We start from the raw sequence: 22,459 nt of genomic DNA, 5'->3' as shown, positions 1-22,459 counted from the left end.
TTATAAATAAAAAAGTAAGTCTATTTTGATTAACCGTCGTGCGTGATTATGATGATAACTAAAGCTTATCTATGCAGTCTATGGGCACGCACGACGGTTAATCAAAATCTTAAATGTTATTGTTGTATGTAGGTACAATTAATAAACTTACTTTAATATTTATAACTATTTAATATTAGGAATTTTAATACAATATCACAGATTATTATATGGTAAAAATTCAGTTATTTAATTATTTCACGTTTTGTAAAATTTTTTCGCCATGGATTTTTTAACATTTTTTTTTCACGTTTTTTAAAGTTTTTCGTGGTGGGTTTTTTAATTTTTAATTTCATTTTTTATTTTTATGTTGCTCACAACTAAACAGATAACAATTTCTATATAAATTTTATATATACGTATATAGTAGTAATCATAGATTTATAAAGTAGTAAGTTTGGTGAGGTTTGAACTGTGATAAACATTCCGGGGTCATAAGAAAGTTACAGTTAAAATTTCGTAATGACTGGTTCAATTTCGCGACTTTCGTAAACAAACGAAAAAGATGTCTCTTTATGCAGTAGTGAGATGAGATGTGGGATATATACATAAAATTGTAAAATCTTAAAGAATTAATATTGAAACCAAAAATTGTAACATCTTTCTTTTTGGATTTTAAAATGAATAATAAGGAATAAAATTTGAATAACTTTATTTTAATCTCCATTTGTTTATTTTTTCAACTTATTTTTCTTACATCTGTGTAAATTATGTAGGATTTTTTCAGAAAAATTAAATAAAATAAAGTATGTTACAAATTATCCTAAGCAGAGTGCTATTTTTAAATTACGATTACGTCTACTTTTAATAAAAATTATGGTAAATGTTAAAATGTATCAATAGAAAATTTAATGGAACGATAACCTAAACGACTCGAATAAGAATATAAATTGAAAGATTTTTATTGGAATTTCCATTTATGGCACAGATTTAAAAAACTTCACAAAGTAATTTCCTATGTTTTTGTCTATAACGTTTGACGATAAATACTATTTAAAACTACAAAATTTTGAAATGATAAACAGAAACAGATCTAATAAATACGTTTTAGTAACTCCGTTAAAACCGTTTCCCGGACATCTTCAGTTATTTATATTATTTTTCTCTCCCTGGTATCAGCTGATGTTATTGCCAAAGATTTTCTTGAGTTACACAGGTACGTACTTCGAATACGGTTGTTCTTAATGTTAATAAACCTCGATAATTATTCGTGCACAATAACGGTCAAGATGTTAACGTATTTAAACATTAATAACGTGTACCACGGAACGAGAAACTAAATGGATACGATCTATTAAAATCTAAATTGTTTTCGTCGTCATTTTTTTTTAAGTATTGTCGTGTATTCGCGGCTCGATCAGGATATTGAGCGATTGACAATTGAAAATCTTTATATAATTACAACTTATTAGTTTTATAACGTAAGTAAAACAAGACAAATCAATAATAATAATAATAATAAACGACAATAATAAACAACTCGCAATAATAATCAGAATAATAATAATTATGACAACAGCAAACAATAATAATAGTAATAATAAATGTCAATAATAATAAACAGTGATTACGTCAAAACAGAATTTAAAGTAATCGTTAGGATTTATTTACAGGAAATTAAATATTGAAAACCAGAATTCAGTGCCGTTGATAAAAGACATTAGCATGACCGCTATCTAAACACTTTTAACAACTAACTAGACTTGTATTAACAATAGTAAAATAGATAAGACAAGTATACAGTTCTTTCACTCTGCAAATATCTTTGCTGTTCACAAATAAAACTACCCTAATAATTTATAAATAAATTTATTACATCTTTTTCTTGTATTATCTAACGTAACTCACCGAACCACTTCTGTTTTCCTGTACTGGAATTACTTGTGACGTCACCTTAATCGCGTCGGACTTGTACACACTAAAAATTCGCTCCTTCAAAGGCTTGCTGATCTCCTCGCAGGATAATCTCGCTTCGGACTCATATAATAACTCCTCGCTTAGAACTCTCTCGCAGAACTCATTTCAACTCGTCTTCCCTGGAGTATTTATACTCCTATCCTCTTGACCTGCAGGACCCGACCCCAGTTGAGCGTGAGAACGATTACCGACCCCTTTGCTTTTCCATGCATTCCTACTCTAGATTCGGTAACTCTTCTCACGGAACAACATCTGTTTAGGTGTGTCAGCGGGCAGTATTACAAAGGACGATTGTTAAACAGACCTGTTACCTTTACTAAAAGGGTTTCTTTATGCCCGTTTATGGATTCCTTCCTTTATTACATTTTCTACTACTTTTCTCTTAATTGGCAGGAATCCGTTACTCAGGTCCGTTATACCGGTCTAGTTACAATATATACGCCTAAAATGAAAAAAAAAATACCAACAACAAATTAGCTGATATCAGAGCAAGAACAGCAGCATCAATCATGGTCTAGAAATTAATAAAAAACGTTTAAAAATAGGCTTTTAGAAAAATTCTAATTGTAAAATTTGGTTCGGTTTATAGTTTTAAATAATAATTTTTTACTTAAGATATTAAATTATCTGATTTAAGAACTAAAATTTGTTCTTCCCAAAAACCAGAGGAAATAAAATGTAAAATTTAAATTAACGCTAGAATTCAAATTCCGGTTATTTTTATTGAGATTCGTCGTAAAACACAGAGTGAAAGGAAATAATTATTTTCATTAAAATCGATTTAGATTTAAAAGTAATCAAAAAGAATACTTTTCTTGATTTTTTTTTAATATAAATTTCAGTAATGAAATTTAATTGCATAGAACAAAAAAATTAAGACCACTGTGCTTTTTTTATAAATTTACTTTTTATGAAGCTGATATTATATTAATTTTCAAAATTAATCGGCAAAGATATAACCCGTATATTACTGGAAGGAACAGAACGTTAATTTCTTCCACAATGCGTCTTATAATTTTTTTCTACCTTAAACGTATTTATACTTTATAATAAATGATCATATTCTGCGTACGGTTCTAAATAGTAATAGTAAATTCTTTTAGCAAATGACAGATGCTGCTGCAAGAGTACATGTCTACATAAAATATTACGTAGAATAAAATTTACTTCAAATCACTTTACTGAAAGATGATTTATATTAATGTAGTTCCAATCCTACAGATTCATAGCTAAACCGGTTCAAACGAATAGTAGACTAATAAATAAAACTCGGTGATCTAAAACTAGCGAAATGGTTCTACTAATAAGCATTTTAAAATATTTTAGGAGGTCTCAATTAACAAAATAAAAAATAAGATATAATCCTATTAGTTATAAGAAATACGTTGACACAATCGACTCCATATACGGTACTTCTAAAATAAGTAGGTTTATAGCCCGAACAAGGTTATTTAATTTAACTGTAACCCGTACGTACAAAGAAATACGGAACATGATTTTATAACCATCTTGTTAATCAATATAAATTCATAAAAACTTTATACTAACTTATTACGTATTAAAGCTTAATCTTTTATGTACTCTTAATAAAAGTTAATAGAGAATTTTGTAACTGACAATAAAAAAAAAAAAAAACGCCTGTCTTTTTTCTCATTTTTCAGATAGATCATTTTGGAAACCATATATTTTCAACCTTCTAGTGTAAAGTGTTTTCAAGTTACATCAGTTTAAAAACAATCGTTGTTTAAGTTCCTGAGATACATAGTGAAATAGTTCAAACGATTTCGTCCCTCTCTTTTATATATATATATATATATATATATATATATATATATATATATATAGAGAGAGAGAGAGAGAGAGTGAGAGAGAGGTTAATTGTATGTAGGTTTTATCCCATTATTATTAGCTAGTAATTTATTTTGATACTGAGCACTTTTATGGTGATCTCTAGTTCATTATACGATAATTAAAATATATAATAAAAAAGTAATAAATAAATAAAAACATTAAAAAAATTAAATGATAGATTATCCACTCTCAGTCAAACTTCAATTAAAATTGATATGTTGAAATGCATTAGCAACAAATAATGAATATTAAAACAGATATATAATTATTATTATTATTATTATTATTATTATCTGCTACAAGAAAAAAATTTAATAAATTATTCATTAATATATATATATTCAGATGTCGGTAATAATATATTATCCAGATCAAGAATGGATAGGTATGCTACTCCAGCGACAAAAAACTCTATTTAACCAGTTGTCTCCCAACAAATGCTTAAATAGAACAAAGTAAACAGCAATATACCTTGAGAAGCGTCGTAAAACACATAATGTTAGTAAATAAAAATAATAAATACATGAAATAATACTGAAGTAAATGTGTGAAAACATTTAATAAATATCAATTTAAAAATTAACAAATTTAAAGGTCATTAATGAAAATTCCCTCTCTTTTTAAGTCATATTTGAACTGACAAAACAATGGTACTGATCTTATTATAAATTTGTGAACAATGTAAGAATGCTAATCAAAATATTTAAATAAATGCCTACAATTCATTATAGATGATTTTCAATAATATTTTTATTTGTTGTTTTATTAACGCTTCAATATATTTTAATATTCTATATACGATTATAGAAAAACACTTAATTTTCCTTGATATATTTATTCGTCATAACACAAGAATAACAATATTTAAATTACTTCGCAAACGTATTCGAAAGTAAATAATGTTTTTATAAATTGCTGTAACTGATAAATTCCTAGGTGTAAAAATCTGAAATTTTACTTACGCTAAAAGAAAATACAAGAGAATATTTACTGTAAAGAAAAATTATTTTTATTGGAAATTGCAGCTTATACACAAGTCTCAAAAAAGCCTATCGGAAAAGTTATTAAAAATTGTATAATTATTTCTTCTGTAACAGTTATATAGTGTTCATATAAATTATTCAGTGCATTTTAGATGTTAATAAAAAAAAAACAACAAAGCAATGCATTTACATAAATGTTTTATTTTTGAATAGGGCATTTCAAACGGTTTTGTTTACAACACTTATTAACTTCAAGAAGGTTCCACATGAGCACCTTTTGTGGTGCGTAACATGTCTAAACGATATTCAATTTCATTACGAAGAATATCTGGAGTTATTCCATTAATTACACCTTCTATTCTTCTTTTTAGTTCATTACTGTTGACAACCTTCGTTGCGTACACCCTGGTCTTTGGCAAACCGCCAAAGAAAGAATTCAAGTGGCGTAACGTTAGGGATCGAGGGAATTGGTCCATCACGGCCGATCCAACATTGAGGAAATCGTTCATGTTGGTAGTCCCTAACATGGAAACCCTATTGTGGTGGTGTGCCATATTCTTAGTAGTAAATGCTGGGTTGCCGATGTTCAATTTGTGATACGGCATACTCCTGTAATACGTCTAGATAACTAACACTAGTAACCGTTGCCTTGGCTAGTTAATAGTCTGCTCCGATCATTTCATAATCAGTCAAAGCACATCAAAAGTTATTTTTCGGGCTATCACGTTGTGTTTGTCGAACGGCATGAGGATTCTCGCTACACCAAATCCGACAATTATGACGATTAACGTGACCAGAAACATGTAAGGTAGCTTCGTCAGAGAAGATTACTTCCTCTGAAAACGCATTAACTTCCTTCATTTTATCAAAAATGTTAACGGCAAAGTTGTAACGGCGTGGTTTAACATTATCTTCAATTCCATGCACCGGCTGAATTTTGTATGCATAAAGCATAGTTTCATTAGTATGCATGATAGCCGCTTGTATAGAACTTCATCATTGTCGATCGTAGTATTCCCGATTCTAAACTCACACGACTAGTCGATTTACCCAGGTTTCTCTGATAAGTTTCTTTTACTCGATCCACAATCTTACTTGGAGGCGGGCGGCCTGCCAATACCGTTTTTGTGTACTACACTTCCTGTATACTGCTTATACCAACGTTTAATAGAATCTTTATTACGAGGATCGTATTAAACGAAATCGTACTTTAAACGAAAACGTCTACGAACAGTAATTACAGATCCGCTTTCATTAAACCATAATACGCACATCGCTATCTCCTGCACGGTAGCCACTGCCTAACTGACGATCCCCCTGTCGTTACATCGCGCTGGCTTGTTCATTCCAGGTCATCAGTAACTTTAGTACCTACTAATTTTTTTTTTAAATCAATGCTTCTACAGTGATTTGTTCAATTTTTATTAACCTCTAAATTGCGCTGAATAATTTACGTTCACCCTAATCCCAGAGTAGCTTTTGTAAGGTTTTATTACATAAGAATGAACTTAAATATGTACATCGTATTTTTAATTTTTATGAATTCACATTTAAGTGCTCGTCGGTAGTTCTTAAATATTCAAGCCTCATTCCTTGTTTATGAAATATGAAAATGTAAAAAAAAGATAGATAAAAAAAATCATTATCTTTTTTAATTGAAAAACGGTTCTTATAACCAAGAAATATTCAACAAAGCAACTTTCGGTTGTAAAATAATAGTATATTGTCGGATAGGTTTATTATTAAATTATAACAATAACAACCTTTTCTTAGTGAGGAATTCCTCATTAAGGAAAGTGGAGAATAAAGTTATTTCCCTTTGTCAGTTTCACTGAACTAAATATACTGAGTCACATATATCCCAATACGCAGCCCTATAAATAGCATCTTCACTTTGTTTATCACAAGAATCGGTTTTATAATTAACATAGCCCCAGCGGCTTCGCTCACGCTATATGAGTATAGAACTTCAAAAATTATAAATCGTTTTTTTAGTAATTATGTGTGGTTTGTTGCTTTCATAGTTATCACTATTCACCACTTGCCGGATAAAATAGATTAATTCGGATGAAAAACAACTTTTCAGTAAAATAAAATTACCAAAAACATGATAAAATAAGAGAATTTTAAAACTTCTGTAAATTTTATTTCTTGGTTTGTCACTCGTTCGAAACAACGTCCTTTGGACCTTAGGGTCTGCAGTTCTGGAAAATCCTACATATAACTCGCCGTGAGTGAAACTTCGAATGGAGATCCACTCCAACGTGATTGAAAGTTTGGACTTGCGACTTGTTAATAGTAACAGCAAAAGAAACTCTGACGGGGAAAATTATAGATTTTTAAATTGAAATGGTAGATCTGTAGAGATTATATGGATTCGAGGAATAAATGCAATTTCCATTGTCGCTGGCCGAGAAAGAATTGTAGATTCAGTGATATTGTTACCCATAGCTCTGATCTGTAGTACGGTACCATTATCAGATAGGGAGGTTGTAGGTTACATAATAGCATTATTGGGGAACCGACTTTTAATATCAATGTATGATATGAAGATCCTGTTGGACTGAAAGCATTAAGAAACACTTGTGGGTAATGGACTCCATCAACGGTGCTAAATTGATAAAGAAATTCACGGAAATTACTGTCAAATTTTTCAAGAGCAATGTTATTTATTTCTTCTGCCGTTATTATGAAAATATTAATACCAAATTGAAAATCGAAATCTATGCCGACTACGTGTATGGCTTATCCTGATGGAACATCTTAGTTCAGGATATAAAAATTTGTAGAGTGGTATTTTACTTGAGTCGAGGATTGAGTTCTCGGGGTTCGCCATCAGATTAGACAAAAAAAATTAAATTTAATAAAAGTAGTTCTAAGTTATTTATTTAAACGGGGTTTTTATTTATAATTAACGTAATAGTTAAAATGGTAAAGTTTGAACTACGGTAAACATTGCGCGGGTCATAAGAAAGCTACCGTTAAAATTTCGTAACGATTGGTTAAATAGTTTTCGCGGTTATCGGGAACAAACGAAAAAACGTCCCTTAATCGTCTCTTTATATACGAGGGCTACTCAGAAAGTAAGGAACGTTTCCACCTGACGCCGCCAGGCGCATGCCAATCGCGTATATATTGGTGTGCTCGTGCTCGGCACCTCAGTCAGCGTCCAGCCGTGACAACTGGAACATCTCCGCACTGCCCGTTTTTTATATACAAATTTGAAATGTGTGCTGCAATCGAAAATCCCGCCAGTTGTGAGGTGCGGTCTGTGATTCGTTTTTTGTTGGCAATAAAACTTAAAACCCATAGAAATTCATCGGGAACTGTGTGAAGTGTACGAAAACAACGTAATGAGTGAAAGTTCTGTCAGGAAGTGGTGCATTCAGTTTAAAAATGGCTGAAAAACGTTCACGATAAAGAGAAGAGTGGACGTCTGAGCATTGTGACTGACGATCTGGTCTCCAAAGTTGACGAAAAGATTCGTGAAAACCGCCGTTTCACAGTAACTGAGCTTTCTCTATGTTTCCCACAAGTTTCACGGACTTTATTGTTTGAAATTGTTTCACAGAAGCTAGGCTACCACAAATTTTATGCAAGATGGGTGCGTCACTGAGTGGTTGAGATCACAGGCGGCAGAATTCTATGACACAGGAATCTCAAAGCTTGTCCACCGCTATGAAAAGTGCTTGAATTTGTATGGTGATTATGTTGAAAAGTAGTATTTTAGTTCCTCTTTCACATGTATATAATAAAAAGTTTTTCTTGTACTTGGTTTTTTTAAAATTCCAAAACGTTCCTTACTTTCTGAATAGCCCTCGTATTAGCGAGATATAATTTTAAAGACGGCAACTTTGATGCTTCTTGAATTATATTCTTTTCACTCATCACAGCCGTAAGAAACGTTAAGAGAGGTAGTGTAAAGTAATAATACACTCCTTTCTAAGAGAAACAGTGCATTGTATACACAGTAGACAAAAGCAAAATAATTAAAAATAGTTGAATCGATAAAGGTAGACCCATAGAGTCTCAAGGGTATATAGCTGAACACCTGATGAAAAACGATTTTTATATTTAATAATGACATAAATGTAACGGAAATTATGCAATTTTGTCTGAGGTACAGTTTTTCTTTTTAACACAAGACAGTAATGGAGTAATAATTACAAAATATGAAAGCTAATCAGCAACGGATTGGCAACAAAAATAAAACCGGAACGCATTGGTCTCCGTAATAATCAACACAAAAACGTGATATTAAAATAAAAACTTAAATATAGAATAAAGAGTACAAACAAATACAGGTTACACGAAAGTAATTCTTTATAAATTATTAAATTAACATCGCCCGACGACTGAAGTGACTTAAGACACGAGTGAAAAACGAGTACGATAGTTAAAAGAATACAGCCAGTTGTTTCGTACGACTATGAAACGGTCAGTAGCCGCGTACAATTAACAAATATTACCAAATATTACGAAGCTTACTGTTCGAAGGGTATTAACTACATATCAACTTAATTGAAAATATCGCCTCGATTTTCAAAAAAGAAAATTAACTTTAAACCGATCTTTACTTAACCTCCGATCGATTTTCGATACATAACGTATATTAAATATAGCACGTAATGTTTTCATTTATATTATTTAAATTCCTTCAACGAAAATTAATGCATATATAATGAAAAAATAATAATAATTTAATAAGACTAGCTGATATGCTGTGTAAAAAACAGATTGACAAGCTATTAATTAATAATTTATAAACGTTTCTTCTCAGACGAAGTAATTAGTCTAAACATCAACCACCAGTTTACTTTGCAACTACTAAATTACTCTCTTCATATGATCTAAGAATCAAAATTTATACATCGCTAATAATCGTAATGTATAAAATATAAAAGTAGTGTACTTAATATAGATTTCAGTAGTTAATTTAACATAAAGCATAGGCGTAAAGAATGTAGTTCCGTTGGCACGGGTTATATTTTTTTTTCAATTTGTGTTTTATATAAAGAATAAATGAGATTTTCTTATTTTTAACTATTCTTCAAATTATCTACCGTAATATTCTTTGTGACGTTAAATAACTTTTATTTTAATATCTTAGTTTTATACGGAATTAATTAAGTCAAACTCAAGGCGAAAAACTGAAAATAAATCAAATAAAAAAAGTAAATACTTAAAAATTATACGAGTAATTAAAATAGCTCGACTATTTAAAATTAAATAAAAATAAATTCGTATAATTACACGAAATTAAGTCGTAATATAAGCTTGCTTCAAAATTCGTGGCGATAGGTGTGTAATAACCACTGGGTCACGAACTGACGTCACGATTTTAAATGGCTGAGAAATAGCTGACAGAGAAATTGAAAGATTTAAAATTAACGTATAGATTGTATTTTCTTCCGTTCTCAAAAAGAAATTGAATAATAATCATCGAAGTAACTGATAAAATGTTCTGTAATATTAAATTATACGTAAATATATTTAAAATTCTCTCCCAATTAATAAATAAATAGGCTAGGGGTGGTATGTAGAGCAATGTAAATGTATTTCTACTTGTGTCAGTTAATGGGATGTAAATAAAAATTTAGTAGGCTATAACAAACTTCCCACCATCCTCTCAACTCATCAGTCTGTCCATTTAATTAGTTAAGCGATTAAATAATTAGTTCCGTTCAAATTATTTATTTGATTTAAATTTATTTATCGTTAAGTTCATTGAGCAATGTTTTCAATTAATTAATAAACATATTAATTTTATTTTACACAGCCCAACATTTATGGCATCTTAACCTTTTTCTCTTTCCCTGTTTAGCCTCCGGTAATTACCTTTCAGATAATACTTCAGAGGATGAATGAGGATGATATGTATGAGTGTAATCTTGTACATTCTCAGTTCGACCATTCCTGAGATCTGTGGTTAATTGAAACCCAACCACCAAAGAACACCGGTATCCAAGATCTAGTTTTCAAGTCCGTGTAAAAATAACTGACTTTATTAGGACTTGAACGCTGGAACTCTCGACTTCCAAATCAGCTGATGTGGGAAGACGCGTTCACCACTAGACCAACCCGGTGGGTCATGGCATCATAACCTAACTAGTAATGAAGATAAAATGTAACATTTATTACACGTTTGCTATAATTGATCTTCATTTGATTTCATACTTCTAAAGATGTTTAAATTTAAAAGCTTAAAATGTCAATACGGCGCAGTTTTCTTCCTTTCCTTAAACAACAATCTCAAAAATAAATCCATATCGCATTTCTTACAGAGACAATAGTTATACTGAAATGAAAATATTAAACAGGTTTATTACATTAATAATAAATAACACTTATATCTATTAGATCATATGAAACCATATTGTGAGCTTCTCAATTGGAGAACTGAAGGAAGGTATTTCTTAAGAGCATTAGTCAAATTACAAATTCCGTCTAGTCTAAAGTCACATTTTAAAACGATTGTAAATAGGAAAAAATAAATTAGAATAGATTCCGACACACCTTTTATTAAAGTTTTGATTACACTGATAAACATAATTTTTGTTTCCTAACACGATTTTAATGTGTTTTTGGATGCTGAAAACGAATATGAACTCAGAATCTTTCTCACACCATTTTTGAAATTTTTTTTTAATTTCAATTAAAGCATTTTTTTCATTTTTCAACGTATAGTTAGCATTTTAAGCTCCTTCGTTGTATTTTGTTAGCTCATTCTTTGTTGACGTACTTTGTAAGCTATAAATAAACAATACCAGACAAAGAATTAAATCGCATATTATGACATCATATCTAATCCTGAAGAGTGAGTCTTCATGGACAAGATTAATCATGTCTGCGCAGGTCAAAACATGTAGTTGAAAACACAGCTGTGTTGTTTGTATTAAGCACTGGATTTAGGAACGAATTAATTTTGTTCACTCTTATTGCTATGTTAAGTTTGTTAACAGTGCAGTGTCACAATGCCTCAAAATTGTGTAAATGATGTGCATGCCTTTTGTTATGTATATGGTGAGTTTACCGTAAAATCAAATAGAAAAAACATTACACCTTTAATTAAAAAAGCATATCATTTGTACTCTCAGTGTAAAATTGGTGTTCTGGATAAAACGTGGGCTCCTCATATAGTATGTACTAATTATTTTGTATATTTAAGAGAATGGCTGAAAGAGACATGGAAGGCTTTGCCATTTGGTGTACCTATGGTTTGGCGTGAACCAAAGGATAATGTAACCGATTGTTACTTTTTTTTATCAAGTGTGTCTGGAATTTCTAAAAAATCTAAATATAGTGTAAAGTACCCTTCATTGCAATGTGCAATCAGGCATGTACCTCACAGTGAAATTATTCCAGTTCCTGAGCCACCTGTGAATGTATGTTTCAAAAGCAGTGATGAAGAATCAGGCAGTACTGAAGAAAACAATGATTTTGAATTATCTTCTAACAAGCCACATCTTTTATCACAAGGTGAATTAAATATCTTGGTTAGGGATTTCAATTTATCAAAAAATCAAGCTGAACTGTTAGGATTAAGAGTGCAAAGTTGGAATTTACTTTAAAAAAATACGAAAATTTAGGGCTTTCGAAGCCGACAAAAAAAACTTTCTCAGTACTTTATTGATGAAAATAATTTGGTTTATTGCACAAATATTGATGAGCTTATCTTGCACTTAGGACACGTTCATAAACCAGAGGACTGGCGTCTTTTCATAGATTCGTACAAGTATAGTTTAAAAGTGGTTCTACCACACAACGGTAACAAATATCCTTCGATACCAATCGCTTATGGTATTAATTTGAATGACATACGAAGTGATGAAAGACGTTCTTGAAAAAATAAATTATAAAAAACATAGCTGGAACATATGTGGTAATTTGAAAGTTATAGCTATTTTTTTTAGGCATGCAGTTAAGCTATACTAAGTGCATGTGTTTTCTTTGCGAATGGGACAGCAGAACTAGGGACAAACATTATGTAACCAAAGAGTGGAAGAAACGAGATAACTTAGCTCCAAATGGGAAAAATATTATTCACTAGCCCTTAGTTGAACCCAAAAAAATATTTTTACCCATTCTTCATATGAAGCTAGGAATAATGAAAAATTTTGTAAAAGCAATGAAAAAGGATGGTCCCGGATTTTTGTACATCAGGCAGAAATTTCCGAATGTAAGTGAAGGAAAAATTAAAGAAGGAATATTTGTTGGTCCTCAGATAACAGAGTTGGTCTCTCTCTTTTTCTCTTTTTCCTGTTTAGCCTCCGGTAACACTACCGTTTAGATAATACTTCAGAGGATGATATGTATGAGTGTAAAATGAAGTGTAGTCTTGTACATTCTCAGTTCGACTATTCGTGAGATGTGTGATTAATTGAAACCCAACCATCAAAGAACACCGGTATTCATGATCTAGTATTCAAATCCGTGTAAAAATAACTGGCTTTACTAGGACTTGAACGCTGGAACTCTCGGCTTCCAAATCATCTGATTTGGGAAGACGCGTTCACCACTAGACCAACCCGGTGGGTCAACAGAGTTGGTCTAAGATGATCTATTTAACTTAATGTTAAATAATGTAGAAACTGCAGCTTCACTTAAGGATGTTTGCAAAGGTTTTCTCGGCAAACAAATACCGATAATTACCACGATATTGTTAATCAACTTCTTACTTCATGCAGAGCTATGGGATGTAACATGTCTTTGAAAGTACATTTCCTCCACTCACATCTGGATTTTTTCCGGACAACCTCGGAGACGTAAGTGACGAACACGGTGAACGTTTCCACCTAGACATTTCGGTGAGGGGAAGCCGCTATAAAGGGAAATGGAATACAAACATTCTAGCCGATTACTGTTGGAAATTAATTCGGGATATGCCTGAGGCTATTTATTAAAGAAAAACATCATTCTAACACAGATATGACAATCCAAAATTATTAATTTTACAGATTTTAACTATATTTTCCCTAATTTTTTTTGAAGCGTAATTTATTTAAAACTAAGGGTGATAGAAAAATTGTATTTATAGATCTATAGTGCATGTAAAAAAGCAATTCAAGAAATGGTATCACACTTAGAGAAACATTTTAAAAAAATTTGTTGTCTATCAGTGTTATTAAAGGACATCAGGTAATGCGACATTTTTTCCAACAGGCAATTCTTCAACCCATATAAGAATTCTAAAAATAATATTTTTAATTAATTCTGTCTAAAAAGTACATCTGATAAAATTTTATTATGATAAATGAAAGGATCAAAAAATTACTTTACTAATAGAATGTACGAAATTTTAAGTAAGATAATATGTTTATTTTAAATTAAAGTAGATGTATAAAACCTCTCTTAAATAAACATGAATAATTAACACTACTATAAGTAGTTAACAGTAAATTAAGGTAAAACCAGTATCGACTGTTATTAAAATGTAGTTCTGATTCTAGATCATATTACCAATTTTGTTTCGAGATTGATATTGAAATTAAATTGAAAGTCTGTTATTTTAATTACTAATTTAATAACTTTTTCACACTCAATAAAAAAACACAATTTTGCCTTAATTTCTTTACTCCTACCATAATCTAAGTATATTGATTTGACGTCAGACCACTCATAAATATAACTACACAGTCTATTATAAATTTATAAAGAAATATATGTATACATAACAGATTTAATTACTTTTTAACACTCCCTTAACATGACAAAAAAAAAACTTTAATTTGTTTAATCACCAACTTCCTTTAATAAGTTTCCAATTATAGCATCGTTAATTTCATTAATTATTACTTCATTTTGTGCTTGGTCAATTATGATTTCTGGAAATAATTTTATTAGCACACACGCGCGTGCACACACACACACACACACATACAACTTCTATAAACATGTCCAGAACGTTTTGTATTTCGAGTTAACTATTTCGGCTAACAAAATACCGGGTGATTCGAAAAGTACTTCACAACTTTAAAAGCTTATTGAGATAACTGACAGATTCGGCTGAGGTCTCATTTCATAGAAAAAACACCAAGTTTGTCACCCAACATTCACTTTGGTTCAATATGACTTCCATTTGTAACGACGACATGCATCCTACTTGAAGTCGATTTCATTCCACACTGTAGTCAGCAAGTCCTCTGCATCTGTTACCTCTGCACCTGCGGCGTTAATTCGAAGTCTTAGCTCGACAAGATCAGCAGCAAAAACCGGTACATAAACCCAATCTTTAATGAAACCTTACAAGAAAAGATCTAGCGGGGTCAAATATAGGAAGCGAGGTGGTCATGCAATTGGACCTTCACGGTCGATCCACCGACCTGGGAATCAAGCATCAAGAAAATCTCGGACTTCTAGGCGGTATTGAGGTGGTGCCCCGTCTTGCTGATAGTAATGGTGTCCCATCTTGGTCATCATCATCCAACTGAGGGATTAGAAAATTTTGAAGCATATCCAGATAACGGATACGATTTACGGTTGCCTCCTGAAACAGTCTATGTTGGCTTAAGGCACAAAAAAACATTGTAGGGCTATAACGAATGTGTCGCAGAGTTTCATAAGGGTTTTCGCTACCCCGTATTCGGCAGTTATGGGAGTTCACCTTGCCATTGATGTGAAACGTTAACTCATCACTAAAAATTACTTTGTTTAAAAACGTATCGTTGTTTGCAGTTTTATACATAATTTCCACACAAAATTTCAGCCCAGCAACTTTTTCGTCATCTGTAATGTGTTGATCCAGGTTAGCTTGTATGGCTTTAAATGAAATCGTTTACGCAATACACGCCGATTGGTCGTTTGTGGAATGCCAGTCTCACGTGATACACGTAGAGTTGATTTCTTCGTACTGCGTGCAATGCTTTCTCCGAGTTGTTCCACAGCAGGATCGCGGAGACGTCCTGGTAATTTTGTAAGTTTAACAGAACTTGTCTCAACAAAGGTTTGGTGCCAAAAGTAAATAGTATGCCTAATAGAAGGCTCTCCTACCGTACTCTCTACGAAAATTACGTTGAACTGCAGTTGCCGACTGCAAATCGTGAAACTAAAATACACAGCTAGCAGGTTCCGCAATAGTACATGTATCCATTATTAACACTGGTAGCAGAATTCAGTAATAATGAACTACCCGAGTCAAAACTTGATGTGTTTTTCTGTGAAAAAAGACCTCAATCGAATGTGTAAGTTATCTAAATAAATTTTTATATGCTTTTAAATTTGTGAAGTCTTTTTTGGATCGCCCAGTATTTCGCCTTGATTCTTTTCAAACGATTAAATGAAGCCATATTGAAATTCTTGGGACCCAAAAATAAGAGGCAAATTTGATAGCTTTATATGTTTATTGACCTGAAAAAAGATTAATCAAATACGATCCAAACTCCAATAAATTGGAACAGAAAAGACGCTGTTTTATGTTTTCCGTTTCAGTAATATTGTACAATATTATCAAGTATTGGGCGAGATAAAAGTTGGCATGAAATTATTTTGTAATCTGAGTATACTAATGATTTCTTTTATAATGCGGCTGTTTGAAGTTCGATTTGAAAAAGCTCTATGTCATTTTGACCATAATAAAACGCATAAAATTGTAACTTATGAATAATTACTTCTTAGCCGCTAGTAATTCTTCAGGTTTCGTAAAATGAAAAATTAAGATGGCCGTAATTTTGAAATTTACAAATGCAAATTCTCCATATTTATTTATTTTTTAGTTTAAAAGGATGAGCTGAATTTATTTATTTTATATCCAACAACTATTTGGAAAAAAGTATCAATATTGTTTCCATTATATTAATTAATTTTCTAAATTTTACTTTTTTATTTCATCAGTTAATCTTTCATTGGTTACACGATATTTTTATATGCGAAATAGAACACATTAAATCTCACAATCATGTGTAACTATTATTACAAAATAAAATCACGAAAAGCAATTTATAATTGAATTAATTAAACTGTAATTTCTGAAAACTAACTAAAATAAAAGATAGATTGCGTTACAAATTTATAATGATAATAAAAGAGATCAATTTCACTAAATGAATTTAAATAACGAGTTTAATATTCAGCTTTACGCCATAAATTAATAATATTTAAACGAATGCTTTACAAAAAAAGGACGTTTCAATCAAGCGCGTAATAAGTTACACAAATAACAAACTGAATCGGCTGATGAGCTGCTAGATACCCGGTACGATATGACTTCTGGACGTAGTGAAAGAGTGCAGCACGTTCCAATGTATATTTTTGTTTCTAGAACTAAAGAATCAAAAAAATGAAATCATACCGTCGCAGATTTAAGTCGATTAAAGCAACAAGGGAAAACTGTTAAATCCATTATAGAACATTTAGGCAGGGAATTAATTAAAATTTTTCAGTACAAGTTAAAAATACAATAAGCAATCGAAGGCTATTTATAAAAACCAATCGCAAAAAATTAAAATGAGATTATATATGCAAAACCTGAGGCCCGTATCACACACACATTGCCCCAGGCCATTTGCCTGTTTTTATCACACACTAGATAATGATTACTATATTTTATTATATAAAATATTTCACTAAAATTGTTTAATTATTTCAAACAATATTCTGCTTTAACAATGTCAATAAATTTTATTAAAAATTATAAATACTTTCAATAATCTTTGTGGAAAATAGTCTTATCTTGTAATAATAAATCGTTAATCTACAGATGAATTTTGCTTTTAAAAAGGGAATATTCTGTATAAAATAACTATATAAATGTAATATTTAAAAAAAGCTTGTAATGGAAATGTTTTTGTGACAGATATTGATAAAAATGACAAATTTGTCAGTCTCTATGATTGTGGACATGACAAAAATTGTTACATTGTATTCAAGCTTTTGTGTTTTATAATAGATGCTGGATAGTTATTCTGCAATAAAGATGTTTTTAAAAAACATATAGTTGTATAAAAAAAATAGGTTTAGTCAAAATGCTTAATTATTTATTTAAATTATTAAAAGTATTTTTACTTTTTTAATAAAATTTGTCAACATTAATTGCTATATATTTATAAATACATTTGAACAAATAGTTTTGTGGCATAATAAAAATAGATTTATTTGCATGTGCTTTAACGGTTCATTATATCAGTTTATTTTTAATTATGAATTGATACCTTTTATTGAAATGTAAATGTTTAAGTACAATAAAAAAAATGTTATAAGACAAGGTATATTTAAAATTGCATATATAACAAAAAGATTTCAATTTTAATTTTTTTGCAATCTCAGGAAAACATTTGATTTAGTTCCCGCATATTTTACCGATGAAAAAATGTGATAACTATGGTATCAAAGGAGCTGCTTAGACATGCTTCAAATCATACCTTACCAACTGCAAACAGATAGTTGTGATCTCATCTTTTGATAAGAATACGCATGAAAAGTTTAGGCTCTCACTTCAAGGTGTAGAAGACAGAGTACTGCAGAGTGTTTTAGGTCCCTTGTTTTTCTTATTGTTTATTAATGACCTGCCTCAAAAGCTTGACATACTCATTGTAATCTTTTTGCAGACAACACAACTAGATATATCCTGAAAATAATTATTTAAAAGGAACTGAGAATTATACAACAGCAAATCAAAAAATTATTAACTGGATTGCTTATAACCATCTAACTTTAAATATTGTTGAAAAAATTGTATTATGCTTCTCATATAAATGTTATATTGCTGATCGCATTGATAAAATTCCCATTAATGATAACAGTAATAACTCTGTTGCCCACAAAGCAAAATTTCTGGGTGTTTTATTAATTAATAATTCTCATGGGAAGATCAAATTGATTTCGTTTGTAACAAACTCAAACTGTACTCTTTTCTGAAGCTCCTTAATAAAATGCTAAGCTTATCATAATTAAATATATATTTTGCCTACATATAATTCTGTAAAGTATGTCATCTCATGGGCCTATCTCAAAAAGTCAGAATTAGTTTTTAAGATACAAATGTGGACTGTTAGATCATTATCTGGTGCTCATAAATATGAATCGCATATACCAATGTTTAGAAAATTAAATTTGCTAACTAATCCTCTTATTTATATTTATGAATGTGCAATCTTTGCTAAAAAGAATGGTCACTTATTTTTAAAAAATAACATTCTCCACCTTTATCAAACGAGGTAACGGAACTAATTTTGTAGAATTCAAGTTCATCTTATGAGAAAGAACCTTATTATGCTTCCATTACCATTTTTAATAAATTGCCGAACCATTTTAAAAATCTCACCGATTATTTAAAATACAATTAAAGGATTCTCTTTTACGGAAATAATATTACTCTGCTGAAGAATTTTTAAATAGTACTAATTAAAAAAATATACATGACTTATCTGTCCTGTGTCAATGTGTACATAAAATATGTGCTCCAAATAATTTTCAATAATGCCTTCTTAATTGTAAATTATTTTGTAGTTATATTCTTACTTTTAATGTAAAAATAAATACATGATATTTAGTATCATCATGTATTTACTTTTACATTATTTCATGCATGTGTTTAAACAATTAAAATTGACATTAAACACATCTATTTTTTATCTTATAATTTATTTTTATATTTATAATTTATCTTATAATTAAATGATTTATATAATGTATCTATCAGAATAAGGTTTATTTATTTATCACTACAGGCTCTTGCAAGAGGTTGTCAAAAACTAGTTGGTTCAAGCGCAGGAAATGCAGGAGTCGCTTTAGCTCGTGCTGCTAGGCTTATAGGATTGCCATGTACTGTGTATGTACCACGAAGTACATCTCATATTGTTCTGGAACGTCTTACTAGAGATAAAGCAAATGTTATTGTAAGTACAAAAAAATAAAATTTCACTATTTTTAAATTCATAACTAGCATATTTATACCTCAAAAATAGTTTTTACTACGAGTTTATTTTTCACAAAATTATATAAGTAAATAATTCTTTAATTGAAAATATACATATAGAAAAAACACTTATAGAACTAACGAACTGTAGTATAATAATTAACACAGCTTATTAGTAAAGATGTTATTTTTGAAGATTTATCTATACAGATGTCCCACGAGAAACCCGACATACTTCACAGGTGTATTCCTCTCATCAAAATAATGGAAAAAGTCTATATAAACATAGGGCTGTAAACGCTTCGTTAGCGAGTTACGGCTAGCGAAAGATTTCGCCCTGAATTCAGCTTCCCCGGTGAAATGAGGTCGTATTGAAATTTTTAGGACGTTAATTGAGGGGCAAAATTAATGGTTTCCTATGGATTTTGACCTGAAAAATTGAGTAAAGTAAGTTTCAAAGCTGTATCTCTAGTAGTTTTCATGATATCCGAAGTAAAACTGAAACATTTTTTGTCTGAAAACCGTGTTTTTAGGTTTGAAATACAATAACTTTGTTAAATGTTTAATAAATGCGTATAATTTATTAGCAAAACTTGTAGAAAATGTTATTCTAAAAATAGTGATGTAAATAAGTTCAATAAAAATCAAATAAACGTTATAAAAAAACATATTTTACTGAAGAAGATGCAGAATGAAAATAAATAAATTATTCTGGAAATTTTTGCAATCAATTCATTTGTTTATTTAAAAAAAAAAACAAATACTGTAGAGCGTAGTTAATTAAATACTTACAAAACATATTTCAAACGTTCTACAAAAAGATGATTTCAAGAATAGCATATTAATTGAAATTCTTTAAATTTATTGAAAACCTAACGTTGGCAACACTGTTCTTTTTAGAAACAAAATTTGAATCGAAGTTATTGTACAGCTGTTCAACATTTAAGTAATTATTAAACATAACAAGTCACTGATCTGTGTCGTGTACGTGCGCTTTTTATGATTTGTATCAAGTATTTGTGCTTTTTTAAAAAATAGAGATTCCATTCAAATCAAGAAAATGCAGATATTGTTTTCGTTTACGGTTTTACTAATGAAAATGACCCGGCTGCACGTGAATATGGACAAGTGAAAATCCGAATGCAATTTGAGTCAAAGTTTCAAACCAGATTTTCGATAAATGTAAGGTGTGGTATAACTGGGGACCAGTTAAATCGGACCATTTATTTTTCAAAATCGCCTTTATGGAAGTGTATAAAGATTTTTTTTTACAAAATCAGTTGCCAGTTCTGCTAGATGTACCTCTCAAACAAAGGGAGCAAATATTATTCAAACATGATGGTGCACCACCTCATTATTCACAAGACGTTAGACAGCATTTAAACTTAAGTATTCCGGGCAGATGGACTGGTCGAAATGTGGTGGCCCAATTAATTGGCCTCATAGGACCCCCGATTTAAATCACTTGGATTATTACCTTTGTGGTTAATTAAAGGAACTTGTTTACACAGAAAGAGTTAATGCCAAAGAATTATTGAATCGAATTTTAAACGCATTTGAACATCTTAAGAACGACCGTGATACTATTAAAAAAGCTTCCTTTGATGTTACGCGTCGCACTAGATTTTCCATACACTATCAAGGAGATCATTTTTAACAGTGGTCTGTAAGATATGAAAATTAAATTAAAAAAAAATTAAATACAATAATTTTTTTAATATACTGAAAAATAAGCGATTACCAACGTGTGTCGTTTCATTTGTTTTTTGTTCTGTTTTTTTTATTTCAGTAAAATTTGATTTTTATTGGACTTATTTACATCATTTTTTTTAGAATTACATTTTCTACAAGTTTTGTTAATAAATTTTACGCATTTATTAGTCATTTAACAAAGTTATTGTATTGCAAACTAAAAAAACAGTTTTCAGACAACAAATGTTCCAATTATACTTCGGATATCATGAAAACTAATGGAGACACAGTTCTGAAACTTAATTTATTCAATTTTTCAAGTCAAAACTATACGAAACCAGTAATTTCGTCCTTCAATTAACGTCCTAAAAATTTCAGTACGACCTCATTCTCCGGGAAAGCTGAATTCCTGGCGAAATCTTTCGCTAACTCGTTAACGAAGCGTTTCCGGCCCTGTTTATACAGACTTTTTTCATTACTTTTATGACAGGAATACACCTGTGAAGTATGTCGGGTTCCTCGTGGGATACTCTGTATACACCTATGATTTTGTGTCCATGATAGTTTCCAAAAAAAATTAATTAAAGAATTTTTAAATTTACTATTTTATCTTTTATTGTCTGCAGTCAGTATTTTACAGCAATTTCTGGTCCTTTAGAACACTTTTTTTTATAGTAATAAATTAATTAAATGTTAAAAGTGTAGAGGTAAATGTTTTACTATCTCAGCTATTGAAATAAAAAATTCTACTTTTATGACTATCGCAATAAATATCTACCACTACAATCTCAAAATTTAATTACGAGAGGTTATCTCTAAAGTAGACAGTTTCATTGTAAAAACGTTTACTCTGAAAACTTCATGAATATTTTTTATTTCTCCTAAATTACATATATTATACTACTTCTCTATATAATCGCCATATGAATTAAGACATTTATCGTAGCGATACACCACCTTCAATATACCGTCGTCGTATTCTTCAGTCTATTTAGCCACCGATTAACAGCATTTTTAAGTTCATCGTCACCCGCCAATTGCTTACCACTCAAAACCTCTTTCAATTTCCCAAACAAATGGTAATCAGAAGGAGCTAAGTCCAGACTATATGGTGGGTGATCGTAAA

General features: G+C 30.5%; 2 protein-coding genes across 3 annotated transcripts in view; one reads left to right on the top strand and one right to left on the bottom strand.

Annotated features, from left to right (window-relative positions):
• Positions 1-22,459, top strand: part of LOC142323321 (L-serine dehydratase/L-threonine deaminase-like) — a 66,893-nt gene that overhangs the window by 31,788 nt on the left and 12,646 nt on the right. For both annotated transcript variants that reach the window (XM_075362805.1, XM_075362803.1), the window contains one exon: positions 19,454-19,621. In XM_075362805.1, the coding sequence (XP_075218920.1) occupies positions 19,454-19,621 (168 nt within the window). The remainder of the gene's footprint in view (positions 1-19,453; positions 19,622-22,459) is intronic.
• Pgk (phosphoglycerate kinase) overlaps positions 19,349-22,459 on the bottom strand; it is a 76,641-nt gene continuing 73,530 nt past the window's right edge. Inside the window, exon 14 of the transcript XR_012756082.1 lies at positions 19,349-19,598. The gene's annotated coding sequence lies outside the window, so the exon portion shown is untranslated. The remainder of the gene's footprint in view (positions 19,599-22,459) is intronic.

The sequence above is a fragment of the Lycorma delicatula genome, chromosome 4, assembly GCF_047948215.1.
Source record: "Lycorma delicatula isolate Av1 chromosome 4, ASM4794821v1, whole genome shotgun sequence".
NCBI lineage: Eukaryota > Metazoa > Arthropoda > Insecta > Hemiptera > Fulgoridae > Lycorma > Lycorma delicatula.
The sequence above is the reverse complement of the archived record's forward strand: the minus strand, read 5'-3'. Positions and strand labels throughout refer to the sequence as shown.